Here is a 20621-nt window from a genome sequence, read left to right as displayed (position 1 = left end):
TCTTTTTTTTTTATGTTTGTTTATTTTTGAGAGAGACAGAGCATAAGCAGAGGAAGGGCAAAGAGAGAGGAAGACACATAATCAGAAGCAGGCTCCAGGCTCCATGATGTTAGCACAGAGCCTGATGTGGGGCTCAAACTGACGAACGCTGAGATCATGACCCTAGCCAAAGTTGTATGTCTCACCAACTGAGCCACCCAGGCGCCCCTATTATATGAAATCTTTTTAAGCAGTGTCTGTTTATGAAGTGAAGAGGTTTGTTGTTGTTTTTTACCATGTATTCAATAGACCTGTGAAGATAGAAAAAGGAAGCTCTCTCTAGAAATACACACTCGAAAATTCAGATAAGATTATGTCAGGACCTGAGTGTAAGAACGAGATACAAACTATAGTTATCCCTATGTCTCTGAAAGACAGTAAAAGAAAACGATTTGAAGTTCCTTAGGAAACTATGATTTCTAAGGGCTAATGGAGTGGTTCTCCAAGTATAGTCCCTAGACTAGTAGCATCAGTTTCTCCCGAAACCTGCTGTATCAGAAACGCTAGGGGTGGGGACCAGTACTCTGTGTGTGTTTATTTTTTTTTTTACTTTCTTTTTCTTTTTCGTTTATTTATTTATTTTGAGAGAGATGCGAGCAAGGGAGGGCAGAGAGAGACGAGAGAGAATTCCAAGCCAGGCTCTCGATGTCAGCACAGGGCCCCATAGGGCCCCTTGCAGGGCTTAAACTCATATGACTTGAGCTGGAATTAAGAGCCAGATATTTAACCACTCAGCCACCCAGGCACCCCTTAACTTTTTTTTTTTCAATAACTTCACTAAAATATAATTGACATCATACAATTCACCTTTTATTTTTTAATTTAAAAAAATTTTTTTCAAAGTTTATTTATTTTTGAGAGACAGAGTGTGAGCAGGGGAGGGACAGAGAGAGAGAGAGGGAGACACAGAAACCAAAACAGGCCCCAGGCTCCAAGCTGTCAGCATAGAGCCTGACGCAGGGCTCGAACCCACGAACCATGAGATCATGACCTGAGTCAAAATCAGCACTCAACCTACTGAGCCACCCAGACACCCCACACCTTTAGAGAGAGTGCACACATGTGAGTGCAGGAAGAGCAGAGAGAGAGAGAGGGAGAGAGAGAATCCCATGCAAGATCTGTTGTGTCAGCGCAGAGCCCATCATGGATCTGAGTCCCATGAACTGCAAGAACATGACCTGAGTCAAGATCAAGTCGCACACTCAACTGACTGAGCCACCCAGGTGCCCCTGGACCCTTATCTTACATCACATACAAAAATTAACTCAAAATGGATCAAAGAACTAAATGTTAAGAGCTAAAACTATGAAGTATAAAGCTCTTAGAAAAAAAGCATAGGGGAAAAGCTTTGCAATGTTGGATTTGGTGATAAATTTTTAGATAATGATGCCAAAAGTACAGGCAACAGAAGTAAAAATAGATAAATTAGACTATATCAAAATTTGAAATTTGTGCAATAAAATAGGACATAAACTGGGGCACAGTGCTGGAAGAAATTAAAAGCCTAAATAAATGGAAGACATTCCATATGCATGGGTTGAAAGACAAGCTGTTAAGATGCCAATACTACCTAAAGTAATGTGCAGATTGAAAGCAGCCCCTATCAAAATCCCATCAACCTTTTTAGGATGGAAAATGGAAAAGTTGATCCTAAAAATTTCTATGGAATTGCAAAAGACACTCATGATATATCTGATAAGGGTCTAGTATCCAGAATATATAAAGAATTCTTGAAACTTAACAAGTAGACAATCCAATTTTTTAAATGGACAAAGGACTTGAATAGACGTTTTTCCAAAGAAGATATACAAATGGCATATACCACAAGTATATGAAAAAAAATACTTGACATCATTAGTCAGTAGGAAAATGCAAATTCAAACCATGATGAGATACCACCTTAAACCTATTAGAATGAGTAAATTTTTAAATTTTTTTTTAGATGTTTATTTTTGAGACTGAGTGAACAGAGAAGAGGCAGAGAGGGAGACAGAGTATTTGAAGCAGTCACCGCACTGATAGCAGCAAGCCCAGTGCAGGGCTCGAACTCACAAACTGCGAGATCGTGACCTGAGTAAAGTCAGTGACTCAACCAACTAAGCCACCCAGGCACTCCTAGAATGGATAATTTTTAAAATGAAAAATAAGGAGGCGCCTGGGCATCTCAGTCCGTTGAGCATCCAACTTTGGCTCAGGTCAAAGTTTGGCTCGTGAACTCACTTTGGCTCGTGAGCTCTATGCCAACAGTTCAGAGCTTGGAGCTTGCTTCAGACTCTGTCTCTGTCTCTGTCTCTGTCTCTGTCTCTCTCTCTCTCTCTCTCTCTCTCTCTCTCTCTCTTTGCCCCTTTCCCTCCCCCCAAGAAAAAAAGACTTAAAAAATGGAAAATACAGGGCCCCTGGCTGGCTCAGTCAGTGGAGCATGCAATTCTTGATCTCAAGGTTGTGAGTTTGAGCCCCATGTTGGGCATAGAGATTACTCAATAAATAAATAGGGTCGCCTGGTAGCTCAGCATCCCAACTCTTGATTTCGGCTCAGGTCATGATCTCACAGATTTATGAGATGGAGCCCCAGGTCAGGCTCTGCGATGACAGCACAGAGCCTGCTTGGGGTTCTTTCCGTCTCTCTCTGCCCCTCCTCTGCTTGCACTCATGGATGCACCCTCTCTCTCTCTCAAAATAAGTAAGGAAATAAACTGGAAAGTAAGTGTTGGAGGAGATATGGAGAAATCAAAACCTTGTGATTTCTGGTGAGAATGTAAAATTAAGAAGCACGTACAATTCTTTAAACACTTTTATATCCAAACTTTAAGTCCAAAAGGCTGTCATTCTAGTTTTTCTTTATTTTTAAAGTAGGCTTCAGGCCCAGCACAGAGCCCAACATGGGGCTTGAACTCATGACCCTGAGATCAAGACCTGAGCTGAGCTTGTATCAGATGCTTAACCAACTGAACCATCCAGGTGCCCCAAAATGCTGTCATTTTAAACATTACTTGTAGAAATTCTAAAAATAATGTCACATTTAATAAGGAAACTCTAAAGCACAAATTCTCAGAAGCAGTCACTGTCAACCTGTCAATTGTCAATATCAGTATTTATAATTAACTAGTATGGTTTTCATGTCACCTGAGGATGCTGGTAGAGTGATCATGAGATAACCTCATCCAACTGAATGTGCAAGGAAACACTCATCAATATTTTATGTATTTTGGGTTTTCACTCTTTATTTATGACAAATATTCTGCATCTGTGATTCTCTCCAGTCAACAGTTCTTTGAAATGTGGCATCGGCCAGTCGGAGAATGGAGTCATCTGACTCACCCTTCCTGTGAATGGGCTTATCGATAGTGAAGGTTTTAAACTGGCTGTTGAACCTGTCACCTTGTCAACTTCAGCCTTATTCATCTAGAGGGATCCGTGGTCCTTGGCACTGATGACACGGTTGCTGGCTGAGCATTTCTGCGGCACATATAGGTCCATGAACTGGCTGGAGTCATTCTGTATGTGGAGGGCGCACCTGGTTCTGCCAGGAGGGAGCCCTGGCAGAACCTGTGCCTGGCCACAGGACCTACCTGGTGCCAGCCACCACAACCAGTGGGAGCAAGGAAAGTCATCAGTATTTTATATAAAGAGAAGACTGCCTGCTAGGGGCTTGGGTTCTAACATTCCCATTCCTATACTCCACAAATGAGCGGAATGACTGAAAAGCTCCCAGTTTCCTAGAGGTAGGGCAAGTCTTTCTAACCCAAGATGTTTATTTGGGGACTTTCATTGTTTGGGACGATTGGAGTGTCCAGTTGCTCCCAGTAATAATATGTCCAGGGTGGTCAGCTTCTAGATAATTAGTCTGAGCTGATTGTATGCCAGGCTATCTGTTTCATACGGTTTGTTTATTGAATCCAATCAAGTTTTTCAGCTGTTCCTCTGAATTTCTCCTGTATTGGATAAAAATTGTTTTGGGAGTGTGTCTAAGGCTAGCTCTTGCTGAGATAGGGGTGAAGATTTTCACCATCTTCTGATAGAACCTAGATTCCATTGCCTCTGCAATGTCTCTGCCCTGATGAGGGTGGAGAGCAGGCTCTAACCCCCTTTCCTTCTTTCCTCTGGAGGCCTTTTCTGAGTTAAGACTGATACGAAGCAGTGCAGCTAAGTCTGACCCAAGTTTCTGCTATAAACATACTGGATTAGCATCTTTTCTGTGGCAACAGCTGGCAGCAGTTAACCTCTCTTGAGTTTCATTTTCCTCACTTGTAAAACAATAGTAGTACTTTCTCACATATTAGTTTCTTTTTTTATGTTTATTTTTGAGAGAGAGAGAGAGAGACACAGAGCGTGAGTGGGGAAGGGGCGGAGAGAGGGAGATACAGAAACTGAAACAGGCTCCGGGCTCTTTCTCACAGTGTTAGTATTAAATGAGTTCATGTACATAAAGCGTTGCACAAAGTAAGTACTCAAAAAATGGTAAACATATAGCATATTTTTAATACATACAGAGTACTCGGAAAATTTAAATACTAAAAAGCAGATTGGGGGCACCTGGGTGGCTCAGTTGGTTAAGCGTCCGACTTCAGCTTAGGTCATGATCTCGTGGTTTGTGAGTTCGAGCCCTGCGTCGGGCTCTGTGCTGACAGCTCAGAGCCTGGAGCCTGCTTTGGATTCTGTGTCTCACTTTCTCTCTGCCCCTCCCCTGCTCATGCTCTCTCTGTCTCAAAAATAAATAAAACATTAAAAACATTTTTTAAATAAAAATTTTAAAAAGCAGATTTGATTGTTTGATACACAGAACATATGTAATATTATTATTTTAAAACATGTTTACCCTAAATCTAATCATTAGAAGTAAGTAGCCAAATCCAGATTACTGGACATTTTCTAGACAACTGGCTTGGCATCTTCAAAAATGTCAATGTCATGAAATCAAAACAAAACAAAAAGGGGATCTCTCCTAGATTACAAGAGACTAAAGATACTTTTGAAAGGCAATGCTTGATCCTTGATTAAATCCTTTATTAAAAACACAAGGGGTGCCAGTTGGTTAAGCGTCTGACTTCAGCTCAGTTCGCGATCTCCTGGTTTGTGAGTCTGAGCCCCACATTGGGCTCTGTGCTGACAGCTCAGAGCCTGGAGCCTGTTTCAAAATCTGTGTCTCACTCTCTTTGCCCCTCTCCCACTTGCTCGCATGCTCTCTTTCTCTCTCTCTCTCAAAAATAAACATTAAAGGGGTGCCTGGTGGCTCAGTCTGTTGAACGTCCGACTTCAGCTCTGGTCATGATCTCTCAGTTCGTGAGTTTGAGCCCCATGTTGGGGCTCTGTGCTGCCAGCTCAGAGCCTGGAGCCTGCTTCAGATTGTGTGTCCCCCTCTGTCTCCGCCCCACCCCTGATTGTGCTCTGTCTCAGTCTTTCAAAAATGAATAAACATAAAAAAAATTTTTAATAAAAATACACATTAATAAATAAATACATAATAAATAAATAAAAACCCCACAACCCAGGGGCACCTGGCTGGCTCAGTCAGAGGAGCTTGTGACAACTCTTGAGCCTGAGGTCATGAGTTCAAGCCCCACATTGGGTGTAAAGATTACTTAAATAAATAAAACTTTAAAAAAATTAACAAAAATTGAATTTTAAAATTTAAATTTACACTTAAAATAATTTATTCAACAATTCATGAATCAAGCAGCATCCTATCTAGCAATAGAAAGGAACTCGGAAGGACTGTACAAAGTGGAAGTTTTTTGAAATGCCAAAACGGGGCAGGAAAAAGAAATTACTAGTAAAGAATGCATTGTTTCATGCAAGGTTGCCCTTCTGAAGGGAAGGGAAGGGATCTGTGGATTATCTCACTAGTGCTGAGTAGGTAATTCCATGTCGACCAGTTAAAGGTTACATTCCAGAAAAGCTAAAACTTAAATTAGGTTAGGTATTAAGTTTTGGTTTGCTGACATGAAGCTTAGCACAAATGACTCCATTTTTGGTCTGTTGCTCCTTTTTAACACCTATTAAGGATATTTTGAGAACACTTGGAAATCTGAATATAAACCATATATTAGATAATATTCTCGTATCAGTGTTACATTTCTCAGGTGTGATAACAGTATTGTAGTTATATAGGAGAATGTCCTTATTAGAAAATACATGTCTGCAACTTACTTTCAAATGGCTTTTTAAAAGTGTCTGTTTATACATGTATGTGTGTGAGAGAAACAAGAACATTACTGTAGGCTTGTTTTTTTCAAAATAAAAAATTGGAAATAAAAAGAGTTTTGCTTGATGACTAAGTAACTAAAGGCAGTATAGTTCTGAGACTGATTTCATCCAGGTTGTAGCAAAGTTTGATTAATCTGTTTTTTTTTATTTATTTATTTATTTTTGGGACAGAGAGAGACAGAGCATGAACGGGGGAGGGGCAGAGAGAAAGGGAGACACAGAATCGGAAACAGGCTCCAGGCTCCGAGCCATCAGCCCAGAGCCTGACGCGGGGCTCGAACTCACGGACCGCGAGATCGTGACCTGGCTGAAGTCGGACGCTTAACCGACTGCGCCACCCAGGCGCCCCATGATTAATCTGTTTTGTTCCATAAAGTAGATATATCTTCCTTCAACTTTTTAAAAAATAACTCTAGGACTAACATGGGGCTCAAACTCACAACCCCGAGATCAAGAATGGCATGCTCTACCAACTGAGCCAGACACACACCCCTTCTTTCAACTATTTTTTTTATGTTTATTTATTTTTGAAAGAGAGAGAGAGAGACAGAGTGTGAGCAGGGGAGAGGCAGAGAGAGAGAAAGGGAGACACACAATCTGAAGCAGGGTCCAGGCTCTGCCCTGGCAGCACAGAGCCCCAGGAGGTCCAAACCCACAAACCCAGAGAGAGATCAGGACCTGAACTGAAGTCGGAAGCTTAGCCAACTGAGCCACCCAGGCACCACTTCAACTATTTTTTTATGCCAAATTTGATTTCTTCCTTCCCTAGACTATGGCAAATTCTTGCTTTTTTTTTTTTTTTTTTTTTTTTTTTTTTTTTTTAAGACTAGGAGCAAGGCAGAGATAGAGAATGAGAATCCCAAGCAGGCTCTGCCCTGGCAGCGCAGAGCCAGGCAGGGATGAATCCCAACCCTGGGATCATGACCCAAGCCAAATCACGAGTTAGTAGTTCAACTAACTGAGCCACCCAGACATCCTGCAAATTCTTGCTCTCCTTTTCTTTTTTCTTTCTTTCTTTTTTTTTTTTTTTTTTAGAAACATCAACTGGTTAATTCCAGGCCCAACCTTTCTACCCCCATACACACTTGGCCCCTGGATGGGCACTTCAGAGGCCTTGTGCTGTGCTGTGGCCTGACCTGGTACCAGTCCCTCTCTGGTGATGGCCCAGTTGTAGCTCTTCCGGCAGTCGAACACTTCTTATACCCACGCCTCCAGATTCTCTCAGGTGATGAAATGTTTTGCCTCCTCCTGCAGCTGCCGCACCTTCCTGATCCTTTGGCTGCTCCCAGGCCTGTGCCTCTCGGCCCACGGGGCCTTCTCCTCTACTTGCCACTGCTCCTGCTCCTGCACCTCCGCCTCCTGCCGCAGTCCCCCTAACCATAGCTCGTGCAGTTGCTGGTTCTCCGCCCGGTTCCAAGCCAGCAGGTTACTGTAGTCAGCTGCATCCTGCAGCACCTCACCCTCTGCCAGATTCCCTGCCCAGGCCTCGTGCACCTTCTTCCATACCTTGGACACGAACTCCGGCCTGAGGGCGCGCATCGACTGGCGGTACTGCCGGTAATGCTCGGTCTGCATGAAGAACTCTACAGAACCCACCTCAGGCGGGGGTCGCCACGCCCCCGATCTTGGACTTGGCCGGGTGGGGCGGGGGGCGGGGGGTGGGGGGAATGGGGGGCAGTATCCTGGCAGGTCTTGCAGCCACGAATGGGCAGCAGCAGTAGAGCCCTCAAATTCTTGCTCTTAATGTTCCCCAATCCTTTAAAATTTTTCCAAAAAGGCAAGTTTTATCAAGTGTTCTTTTTAAAAAATCGGATCTAAGTCTGCATTATTTTTTAGTTTTTGTGTGGGTATACATTCGCATGGTCCTAAATTCATAAAGTACAAAAAGGAAAGGAAAAAGTTTCCCTTTTATTCTGTCCTCAGACACACAGTTTCCCTTCTTGGAGACAACCAATGTTACCAGTTTCTTGTCCACCTTACCAAAGCTTTCCTGTGTACAAAAGCGAACATGTGTGCAAGTAGATATGAGGGTGTAAATATATATTTCTTCTCTCCCTTTTTTACACAGATAATAGCTCCTCAATACACACTGTCCTTCATTTTGTCTTTTTCACTTAACTAAATATCTTGATAGGTTCAGAGCAGTACATAAAGAACTTCCAACAGATATTTTTTTCCTTTTAATTAAACAGTCCACAGGATGAATGTATCATACCGCTATTGATAAACATGTAGGTTGCTTACCACCTATGGCAATGCTGAAATGTTGCACAATTGTAAGTTTATCTAGGACAGCTTCCTAGAAAGGGAGCTGTTGAGTCAAAGCATAGTTACATTTGTAATTTTAATAGATACCACCAAACTGTCCTCTAAAATACTATATAGTTGTATTAATCCTACTAGCAATAAACACCTGGTTCCCTAAATTTACTAATCCAGTACATTCCAAACTTTGTGATAGTGTCTCAGGTTTTAATTTGCATTTTCGCAGTATGTGTGAGGTTGAGTTTCTTTGTATATACTTTAGAGCAATTTTTATCTCCTTTTCTGTGTATTAGGTATTGATAAACTTTGCCCATTTTTTTGAGTTATTTCTCTTTCTCATTGACTTGCAAGACATCTTTAAGTATAAGAGAAAAGAAACTCTTTGTGATCGTGGTGTGCTAAATTTCCCCCTAGTTTGTGGTTTTATTTGACTTTATTTATGATGGGTTTTGCCATTTAGAATTTTAAAGGTATGTAGTCACATGTATTAATATTTTCTTTTATAGCTTTTGAGTTTGTGTTATACTTAGATTTTCACCACTATAAGATCTATGGTTTCTCTTAGACTTTCATGACTTAATACTTTATATCTTTGAGCCAACTGGAAATTTATCCTGACAAAAAGTATGAGATAAGGATACAAATTAATTTTTTTCCAGATGTCTATGGGGTTATTCCGGCACCATTTAATAAACAGGTTGTTTCCCCCACTGATTTGGAATGCCTTTTTTATCATATACTAGATTTCTCTATGTATTCCTATCTGAGTGTGGTAGGCAGAATAATAGCCACCACGACCACCACCCCTCCCACAACCAAGATGTCCACATCCTAAAACAGGTGAATGTTGCCTTAAATGGCCATAGGGACTTTGCAGAGGTTTTGAAGGATCTTGACATGGGGAGACTATTCTGGATCAGCTGGGTAGGCCCAATGTCATCACAAGGATTTTCTGTAAGAGGAAAGCAGAATGTCAAGAGTCAAAGAAGGAGATGCAATCATGGAAGTAGAGATCAGAATGATTGGTGACTTTAGTGCACACACTGTCTGACAGTACTGCTGGTAAGGTGACTCAAAATGCAGATGCCCCATGTGGTCCCTGGGTGGCTCAGTCAGTTAAGCCCCTGACTTTGGCTCAGGTCATGATCTTACGGCTTGTCAGTTCAAACCCTGCATTGGACCTTGTGCTGACAGCTTAGTGCCTGGAGCTGCTTTGGATGCTGTGCCTCCCTCTTTCTCTATCCCTCCCCTGCTAATGCTCTGTCTCTCAAAATTAAATGTTGAAAAAAAAAGAATGCAGATGCCTCTAGAACCTGGAGAAGGTAAGGTTTTGTCCTAGGACCTCCAAAAGAGACACAATTCTGCCAAGACCTCAATTTTAGCCTGGTGAAACCCATTTAGGAATTCTGACCTCCATAACTGTAAGATAATACATTTTCATTATTTTAAGCCACTAAATTTGTGGTAATTTGTTACAGCAGCAATAGGAAACTAAGGCACTGATAAAACTATTCTATTCCATTGACCCATCTTATTGTACAAGTACTTTGTAATTATTGTAGTTTTATAGTATGTTTTAATATCTGGTCAATTCAGGATTTATTATTTCAGGGTTTTCCTGGCTCTTAATGGTTTTTAATTTTATCATATAAACATAAGAACTAGCTTGTTCCGTTCCCCAAAAAATCTTGCTGTCATTTTTACTGAGATCATGTTATATTAAAGATCAACTAATGGAAAAGCAACATCTTTAAGATTTTGAGTCTTCCAATAGTATGCTTTTCTGTTTTGCATCCTTCTTTGATGTCTTAAAGTTTCCTTTATATAGGATTTGCACTTTTCTTGTTAAACTGATTCCAAGGCATTTTATATTTTAGTTACAATTTTTAAATTACCATCATAAAGTCAAAATAAATTCAAACCAAAAGTTCAAATAATATACAAAAGAATACAGAGGAAGGCGAAGTCATCCAAAATCTTAGTATTGGGCATCCTTCCACATACTAGGTACTCTTAGCCATAAAGAAGAGCAATGGCTATTGGTAAGGCAACCAAAGGTGACTGTCACGAATCTCATTGGGATTTCTATTGAGAATTTGTTGATGTTGGACAATTTTCAACTTTATAATTTTGAGACCTCTCCTCTGAGAAGATCGTTTTAGAGATTTCTCCACATAAGTCCTGAACATTTCTAAAAGTTTATTCGTAGACATTTATGGGTTTTGTTGCTACTGTGAATGGGATCTTTTTCTTCTATTACATTGTCTAATTAGTTATTAAGACTTATTAAAGGGCTGATCTTTTTACATTTTGTCATTGGTTACACTAATGTACTTTCTTTTGTTTTTTAATATTTAAAAATTTATTTATTTATTTTGAGCAGGGGCGGGGAGGGGCGGGGGAGGGGGAGAGGGGAGAGAGAATCCCAAGCAGGCTCCACACGGTGAGCACAGAGCCCAAAGGGAGCTCAAATTCACAAGCTGTGAGATCCTGACATGAGCCGAAATCAAGAGTCAATTAACCGACTAAGTCGCCCAGGTGCCCCTATTATCTTTAATTATTACACCCAGTGACACTTCCTGAACAGTAGTAAATATCGTAGCAATACACAATCTTGTTCTTGATTGATTGATTGATTGATTTTTTTTTTTTTTTTTTTTGAGACCTAGAGACCGAGAGCACACCAGCAAGGGAGGGGCAGATGGAGAGGGAGAGAAGAAATCCCAAGCAGGTTCTACGCCCGGCATGGAGCATAATGAGGGGCTCAATCTCACGATGGTGAGATCATGATCTGAGCCAAAATCAAGAGTTGGACACTTTAACCAACTGAGCCACCCAGGTGCCCCAGATTGATATTTAAGTAATCTTTACACCCAAAGTGGGGCTTGAACTCACCAGATCAAGAGTCACATCCTCCTCCTACTGAGCCAGCAAAGGTGTCCCTGTTCTTGATTTTAATCAAAGTATTTCTAACAGTTTACCAGTAAGCAGACAATGGTAGCTTGTTTGGGATATCCGTGTTTTTTTCCTGATCATGCTAAGAAAACATTTAATTCCTTTTTATTCATTTTTTAAAATGTTTTATTTTTGAGAGACAGTGGAAGTGGGGGAGGGCAGAAACAGAGGAAGACACAGAATCCAAAGCAGGTTTCAGCCTCTGAGCTGTCAGCACAGAACCTGACGCAGGGCTGGAACCCAAATCCACGAACTGTGAGATCATGACCTGAGCTGAAGTCAGTTGCTTAACTGAGTCACCCCAGTGCCCCTCTAATTCCTTTTTACGTTTTCCTCCTCTTAATCAGGAATTTATGTTGAATTTTATTGAATGCTTTTTCAAAATGATGAAATTAACAAAATAAGTTTTCTCCTTGACCTATTAATAAGGTCAATTATAATAGATTTCCTAATATTGGATCATCCTTGTACTACTCAATTGGATCACTTGGACATGACAGTGGATTTCCCTTTCTATGCTCCAGGCTGCCTATGCCATGAGATTATTTTCCTTGAGACAAAAGATTATGCTTCTGATGATTAAATTTTGGTTTTACTAGAGGTTACTTCCTTGAGGTTTCAGATAGGTCATTCAGATTGTAATTTAGGATATATCCAAAATTTTTCTTTTCTTTAATTTTTTTTAAAGTTTATTCATTATTGACAGACAGAGGGAGACAGAGCATGAGCATGGGAGGGACAGAGAGAGGGGGAGACAGAATCTGAAGCAGGCTCCAGGCTCTGAACTGTCAGTACAGAGAACGACGTGGGGCTTGAACTCAGGAACTGTGAGATCATGACCTGAGCCGAAGTTGGACACTTAACCGACCAAGCCACCCAGGCACCCCTATACCCAAAACTTTTTTTTTTTAATTTTTTTTTTTAACGTTTATTTATTTTTGAGACAGAGAGAGACAGAGCATGAATGGGGGAGGGTCAGAGAGAGGGAGACACAGAATTGAAATAGGCTCCAGGCTCTGAGCTGTCAGCACAGAGCCCGACGCGGGGCTCGAACTCACGGACCGCGAGATCCTGACCTGAGCCGAAGTCGGCGCTCAACCGACTGAGCCACCAAGGCGCCCCAAAACTTTTTTTTTTTTAATGTTTATTTATTTCTGAGACAGAGAGAGAGAGACAGAGAATGAGTGGGGGAGGGGCAGAGAGAAAGGAAGAATCAGAAGCAGGCTCCAGGCTCTGAGCTGTCAGCACAGACCCCAATGCAGGACTCGAACTTACAAACCGTGAGATCATTAACTGAGCCAAAGTTGGTTACTCAACCGACTGAGCCACCCAGGCGCCCCTACCCAAAACTTTGCAATCACACATTTATAAATATTCACATGGATTGCTTAAACTGTTAGCAATAAATCTAGCTTTCTTATTTCTAAGTGTGTAGTGGGTTGTCTTGGAAGAAAGAAACAGAAAACTACTCAAACTGGTTTAAGCAGAAGAAATGGAAGGGACATTTATTGGAATGTAGAAGTATCTCATAGTGCTTCTGGGACCCTGAGAAGTTGGAAATATCTGGAAAGCGGTCAGATTTCAGAATTGTTTCTGTCTTATTTTCTCAGTCTCTCAATTTCTTAATCTTTCTACAGATGGGGTTTCTCTGGTTTGACATCCACACAGCCACAGGAACTGGATTTTAATGAAAGGTCAAAGTCACATATTCTTTCATTCAGCCAAGAGGGGCTGTGGGTTTGCAGATGTTCTAAGGAAGATGTGTGAAGAATGAGAGGTAAAGGTGGGTATCTCTGGTATGGAAGGCACTTCACTACTATCTCCAGGTACTATCTGTAATCACATAGTTAGGTTGATTCTATCTCCAGAATGCTTCTTGAATCTGTCATTGCTCCAACTCAAGCAAGACTTCATCACTTGTCTGAAATATTGCAAGAGCTAACAGTTTTTGCTGTCCTTACTTCCCTAAAATCTCTCCTTCACTGCCACAATGAGAGGATTAAATAAAAACTTTATGAACTTTAAAGCACTCCACAAATATAAACTAGTAGTGGGGGGGGGGGAACAGATATAAATAAAGTAGTGGGGGGGGGGAACAGGAAGAAAAACAACATAGGACTCGTCTGCTCAAAAACTTTAAATGACTTCCTCATCAACTAAAGAATAAAGACCAAAAAGTTCCAGACATGTCCTTAAGTTCCCTCATAACCCGAACTAAACGTTAACTTTCCACTATCAGCGACTCCACAATACTTTTCTTCCCTCACCAGACAATACTATTCCTTGACCATGTCGTTAATTTCCACGCCCAAATTGATATCCTTGCTTCTTTCATCTCCTCTTCTTGGTCCAGGAAACTCCATTCACTCTTTAAAACCAGAATCACAGGTCAATCTTTCCAGTAAACCATGATAAAGTTTATCTTCTCAAAACCAATGCCTCCTTCCTCTGGAGTCTTGCAAATCTCCAGTAAAATACCAAGGCTTGACTAACATTTCAGCCATTTTTCTTCCCTTCGCTAGCTTAGTTTTCCACTTCCACCTGTCCACTCGAGCATCCTCAGCCGCACCACCTCCAGGGGCCTGGAAAACGCCAGGCTCCGGGAATTTGAGTCAGAAGTTCAGAGCAATCTCAAGTGCCTAACGCTCAGGTTTAGATACTTCACAAGCAAATCAAGAATGGCTCTCTGGGACCAGGCTTCTCCCTAGAAGGGCTGAGGCACTAAAACAGGCGTGCGCCGGCGGTGCATACTGGGAGATGGAGTCTCCGGACAACCCCACTACCTCCTGGGAGTTGTAGTCCTCGGTCTGGTAAAAGAAAAGAAGGGGGCGACTCCCAAACTTTGAGTTCGTTTTCAGAGGTGAATGGAAGAGGGAAGTTCATAACATCATGCAAGGTTAAGTTCTCTAGGCTCATCTCTAGGATCGGGAGCAGCGTCCGAAGGGGCTGGAAGGCAGAGCCGAGGAGGGCGGGGAGACGTTACGTTGACGCTGGCGTGACCCAGCCCGAGAATTTGGCGGGATCTCCGAAAGTTGCAGTGCTCCGCGCGCGCAGTGGCCTGAAACCGAGGTCTGAGGAGAGCGGAGACGCACCCGGAGGGACGCAGTTGGGAGCTGAGTTTCGCCTGGGTTGTGTGCAGAAGGCCGGAACAAGGGAGTAGAGAAGTGGGCAGGAAGCGAAGGGGTCTGGAGTCCGTCCCGGCCGGGCGCGGACCGAGCCAGCGGACAGAAGTCGGGGCGCGCAGCCAGTGGGAGCGAGGAGCGCTGCGTACCAGGGTGAGGGTGTTAGGCGCGGACTCGGTTCCTTTTTGCCTCAGGGTAAGTCCCGACAGTAGCCGGCCCCGGGCCTGGCGGGCTCGTGGGGCCAAGTGAGAAAGCGGAGTTGGCGGGGTGGAGCAGGGGCATGCCCGGGCCCAACCCACCGTCAGAGCTTGTTGTGGCGAAAATGGTGGCGGACCCCAGGCTCCAGAGCTGGGGGCGGGGGACCTTTTAGAGGCCTTTGTTTCTAACACCCATTTTTATGGGGAGGGCCGGGGGGGGGGGGGGGCGGCAAGAAAGCCGAGATCCAGAGAGGTGTAGTGATTAAATGTCACAGCTGTTTCTGTCCGGGCCAGCGGTTCCGGATCTCTGGTCACTCCTCTTTCCATGATACCGTATTTTCCTTACAAAGTACCAGCCTCCAGTTTCCAAAAAGGTGTTTTCATTACCTAATGGAAGGCCGTTCACGTGATGCCTAGGGAATGGTCTGTAGTGAGGTTTTTTACCTTGTAAAGTGAAGTGTAACATGCTTATCGAAGAATGCACAAATCCAAAGTGTACACAGCTCTGTGAATTATTTCAAAAAGTATGTACGTGTGTAGTCACCACTCAGGTCAATAGCTAGAATGTTGTCAGCACCCCCAAAGCCTTTCCTGTTACCCCTCTAGTGTGTCTCCTTTTCTCTTCAAAGGTAACCACTATATTGACTTTTAATACCATTAACTAAATTTGCCTGTTTGAATTTTTTATGAGTAATGCTGTTTATATTTTTGTCTGGTTTTCCTCAACATTCTATCGGTTTATATATATGTTTGCATAAGACAATAGTTCTTTCCTGTTGCTATATTGAATTCCTTATTCATTCTGCCCATGGTGTACATTTGGGTTGTTTCCAGTTTTTGGCTTTTTCTTTTTCTTTTTCTTTTTATAATTAAAAAAATTAATGTTTATTTTAGACAGAGAGAGACACACACACACAGAATCTGAAGCAGACTCCAGGCTCCTGCTGACAACAGACAGCCGTAGTAGGGGCTCCAACTCAGGAGCTTTGAGATCATGACCTGAGCCGAAGTCGGATGCCTAACCGACTGAGCCACCCAGGTGCCCCAGTTTTGGGCTGTTTTAATGAGAAAGGCTGCTGAGAACATTTCCTGTGTACATTTTGGTGCACGCATGTATGCTTTTCAGTTGATTAGTACAGAGTATTGAAATTCCTGGTTCATAGCATTTTCTATATTCAGCTTTCACATTTAATGTTAGTTTTCTAAAGTTGTACCAATTTACATTCAAACCAGTAGTGTAGGAGTGTTTAGTTGTTTCACATGCTTGCCAACTCTTGATATTTTCAGTCTATTTAATCTTACCTATTCTGGTGCCATATACTAATATCTCATGGTTTGGATTTTAATTTTCCTGATTATTAATAAGATTAAGCATTAGTTCCTATGTTTATTGGCCATTTGGATATCTTCTTTCGTGAAGTGCTTGTTCAGATATCTTGTCTTTTTCTATTGGGTTGTCTGTCTTGCTGATTTGAAGTTCTTTATGTATTCTAATGATCAGTTCTTGGTTGTATAGGTGGTAAATATTTTGTCCCCTAACTATAGTTTGACTTTACATTTTCTTTTTCTTTTCTTTTTTAGTTTATTTTATTTGAGAGAGAGCACATGCATATATGCATGTGAGCGAGGGAGGGGGAGAGAGAAAGAGAGAGAATCCTAAACAGGTTCCATGCTTGATCTCATGGAGGCATGAGATCATGACCTGAGCTGAGATCAAGAGTCCAAAGCTTAACTGACTGAACCACACAGGCACCCCTGACTTTTTTTTTTTTTTTTTTTTTTAGACGTTTATTTATATTGAGACAGAGAGAGTAGGAATGGGGCAGAAAGAGGATTCCAAGAGAATCCCGACGCGGGCTTGATCTCCCAAACTGTGAGATTGTGACCTGAGCTGAAATCAAGAGTCTGAAACTTAACTGACTCAGCCACCAGGGGCCCATGGCTTTTCATTTCTTTCTTTCTTTCTTTCTTAGAAAGACTTAGGACTTAGGATCAGGTCATGATCTCACAGTTTGTGAGTTCAAGCCCCACATCCGGCTCGCTGCTGTCAGCACAAAGCCCACTTCAGATCCTCTGTCCCCCTCCCTTTGCCCCTCCCTCACTTTTGCTCTTTCAAAAATAAAAATAAATTTTAAGAAATCCTTATCCCAAAGTCATGAAGATATCTGCCTGTATTCCAAAAGCTTTGTTTTACCTCTTACATGAAGATCTATAATCAAATTGGAAATTGAGTATGTGTTTTTCTTATTCTGTAAGGCTCTCCCATTAACCCAGCACTGTTTATTGAAAAGTCCATCCTGGGGCACTTGTGTGGCTCAGTCAGTTAAGCATTGGACTCTTGTAGCACCTGGGTGGCTCAGTCAGTTAAGCATCCCACTCTTTTTTTGTTGGTTGGTTTTTAATTTTTTTTAATGTTTGTTTATTTTTGAGAGTGAGAGAGAGTGCAAACGGGGGTTGCAGAGAGAGAGGGAGACACAGAATCTGAGCTGTCAACACAGAGCCTGACGTGGGGTTTGAACCCATGAACCATGAGATCATGACCTGAGCCAAAGTCGATGCTTAACCAACTGAGCCACCCAAGTGCCCCATAAGCATCCCACTCTTGATTTCAGCTCAGGTCCTGATCTCACAGTTGTAAGTCCCACTTTGAGCTCCATGTTGGGCATGAGGCCTGCTTGGGTTTCTCTCTGTCCCTCCCTCTCTTCCCCTCCCCTACTTGTGAGCTCTCTTTCAAAATAAATGAATAAACCTAAAAAAAGGAAAAGAAAAGACCATCCTTTATTACTCTGCAGTTTCATCTTTTTCATAAACTATGAATGTTTGCATTCAGGTGATTCTGATATTTAGCATTATCATAGATACACATTATGCTGAACCTGCCATCTAAGAGATCTGCACCTGAAATAATCAAGAACAAATGGTCATCTCTGCTGGGGCACCTGGGTGGCTCAGTGGGTTAAGCTTCTGACTTTAGCCCAGGTCATGATCTCATGGTTTGTGTGCTATCAGCACAGAGCCAGGAGCCTGCTTCAGGTTCTGTGTCTCCTCTCTCTGCCCCTCCCCTGCTTGCGCTCTCTCTCTCTCTCTCTCTCTCTCTCTCTCTCTCTGTCTCTCCCTCTCAAAAATAAACATTAAAAAGAATAAATGGTCATCTCAAAAGAAGACATACATATGGCAAACACACATGAAAATGTGCTCAAATGACTAATCAGGGAAATGCAAATCAAAACTACAATGATACAGTATGTCAGAATGGCTAAAATTAAAAACATAAGAGGGACTTATCTGACTCTTGATTTTGGCTTAGGGTATGATCTCACTGTTGGTGGGATTGAGCCCCACTTCTAGCTCTGCACTGACAGTGCAGAGGCTGCTTAGTATTCTCTCTTTCTCTGCCCCCCTCTGCTTGCACTTGCTCTGTCTCTCCCTCTCAAAATAAACTTAAAAAGGAAGAAAAGAAATAGGGGAGCCTGGCAGGCTCAGTCAGGGGAGCATGTAACTTTTGTTCTCACAGTTGTTAATTCGAGCCCCACGTTAGGTGTAGAGATTGCTTAAAAATAAAATCTTAAAAAATAATAGCAACAAGTGTTGGTGAGGATGTGGAGAAAAAGGAACCCTCCTGCCCTGTTGGTAGGAATGTAAATTAGTGCAGATACTGTGGAAAACAGTATAGAGGTTCCTCAAAAATTGAAAATAGAAATGCCATATGATTCAGTAATTCTACTACTGGGTATTTACCCAAAGAAAACAAAACAAAAAAACCCTACTAACTTGAAAAAATATGCACCCCAATGTTTATTGCAGCATTATTTGCAATAGCCAAGATATGGAAGCAACCCAAGTGTCCATCCATACATGAATGGATAAAGTGGATGTAGTATGTATATGTGTGTGCGCGTGTATATGTATACACACACACACGCGCGCGCGCACACACACACAGTGGAATATTACTCAGACTTTAAGAAGATCTTCCCGTTTGCAGCAATATGGGGGGACCTAAAGGGTACTATGCTGAATGAAATAAGTCCTACAGAGAAAGACAAGTATGCTATGATTTCATTTATATGTGGGATCTAAAAAACAAAAATAAACAAAAAGCAGAAACAGACCCATAAATACAGAGAACAAATTGATGGCTCCCAGAAGGGAGGAGTAGGGATAGGCAAAATGGATGAAGGTGAATGGGAGGTGCAGGCTTCCAGTTATGGAATAAATCACAGGAATAAAAGGTACAGCGTAGGGAATATAGTCAGTGGTATTATAATAGTGTTGTATGGTGTCAGATGGTAGCTATACCTGTGGTGAGCCTAGCATAGTATAGAGTTGTCAGATCACTACGTTGTATACTTGAAACTGATGTAACACTGTATGTTAACTATATTTCAATTTTAAAAAAAGGAAAAAGAGGGGCACCCGGGTGGCTCAGTCGGTTAAGCGTCCAACTTCAGCTCAGGTCATGATCTCCCACTCCGTGAGTTTGGGCCCCACGTCGGGCTCTGTGCTGGCAGCTCAGAGCCTGGAGCCTGCTTTGGATTCTGTGTCTCCCTCTCTTTCTGCCCCTCCCCTGCTCATGCTCTGTCTCTCTCTGTCTCAAAAATAAATAAAAACAATAAGTAAATAAATAAATACATAAATAAATAAAGGAAAAAGAACAAATGGTCTTTTGTCCATTCTTGAAGAATGGAGATTTCATATGTGTTATCCTTTGAGTTAAATTAATCCTGATTTAAATTGTCCAGATTGTTTTGGTGTGATTTAAGTTCATTTATTCTTGTGAACATTAAGACTTTTCACTCTTACTAACACCTCTGAAGATCATGAAAAATTTTTGTTCTCAGTTCTTTCAACCTGAGCAATCTTAACTCTTTTATCATAATAACCTGACTAGGTATAGGCCTATTGCTCATATGGAAGATTTCAGACTGAGCAGGGTACTTGAATGTTATTTATTCACTTAGGCATTCACTGAAGTCTGGAATGATTAAAATGGTGATATTTAAATTTCAAATTTCATACATTCCTATTATAAGCAGAATATGTGACTACAAGTTATCCTTGGCTAAGATGGGAAGTATGTCTCTCATTTCAGTCCACTGTCTTATCACTGGCTTATGGATAGTCATTCTGTACCTTCGTTTCACTCCTGTCCCACCACCCCCAATCCCTACTTGCTGGAAGGGAACAATGGAATAAGATTCGGCCCCTACCTTCCTACCTATGAAGCAGGGGAGCTGGGGATATAGTTGGTCTAGTTAAGCTGTGCATCGTTATGAAGCAGACTAGTTCTGGCTCCTCCTAAACTCTTTTTGATACAACTAGCTAGGTGGAAGGGAAAGGGTGATGAAATATATGTTCGTTTTCCTGCCGTGGGTAGGTCAGTGATTAGACCAAAAGCCTAACAAATAATTCTTCAGAGATTTATTGCAAAACTAAGTTTACAGTTCTGTACTCTCTGGCCGTCTGTATTTTTCAGTATTGAATGCTGAGTAATGGCTATGCAAATGCAGCTTGAAGCAAATGCAGATACTTCAGTGGAAGAAGAGAGCTTTGGCCCACAACCTATATCTCGATTAGAGGTATGTGCTTTGTTGCTAATTTTGAGATTATAATGCAGGATTAGTGTTTTCTACCTGTTGGGAGAAATCACAGGTTTTACATAAACCATTGGTTTATTGCCTAAGGCCAAGACCTAAATTGGAGTTTTTAGAAATACTGTCAAGGATCCTGTGGAAAGCTTAACATGGTTGCTAAGCATGTCTGACCAGATCTCTTTTGTTAAGAATTCTTCTACTTTATCATTTTTCTTTCTCAGAGTTGGGTTGTCAAAACCTAAGGA

The 20621-nt window shown here is 41.8% G+C and overlaps 1 protein-coding gene across 3 annotated transcripts in view; it reads left to right on the top strand.

The window, feature by feature from the left end:
- The first annotated feature begins 14272 nt into the window (after positions 1 to 14272).
- RAD51 (RAD51 recombinase) overlaps positions 14273 to 20621 on the top strand; it is a 33896-nt gene continuing 27547 nt past the window's right edge. Inside the window, exons 1-2 of one of the 3 annotated variants that reach the window (XM_019442544.2) lie at positions 14273 to 14323; positions 20259 to 20361. In XM_019442544.2, the coding sequence (XP_019298089.1) occupies positions 20275 to 20361 (87 nt within the window). In that variant the 5' untranslated portion in view covers positions 14273 to 14323; positions 20259 to 20274. Of the gene's footprint in view, positions 14324 to 14367; positions 14781 to 20258; positions 20362 to 20621 lie in introns of those variants that run through there. The other 2 variants (XM_019442543.2, XM_019442542.2) reach the window with 2 other exon arrangements.

The sequence above is a fragment of the Panthera pardus genome, unplaced genomic scaffold (genome assembly GCF_024362965.1).
Source record: "Panthera pardus isolate Hobbes unplaced genomic scaffold, ASM2436296v1 HiC_scaffold_24, whole genome shotgun sequence".
Lineage (NCBI taxonomy): Eukaryota > Metazoa > Chordata > Mammalia > Carnivora > Felidae > Panthera > Panthera pardus.
The sequence above is the reverse complement of the archived record's forward strand: the minus strand, read 5'-3'. Positions and strand labels throughout refer to the sequence as shown.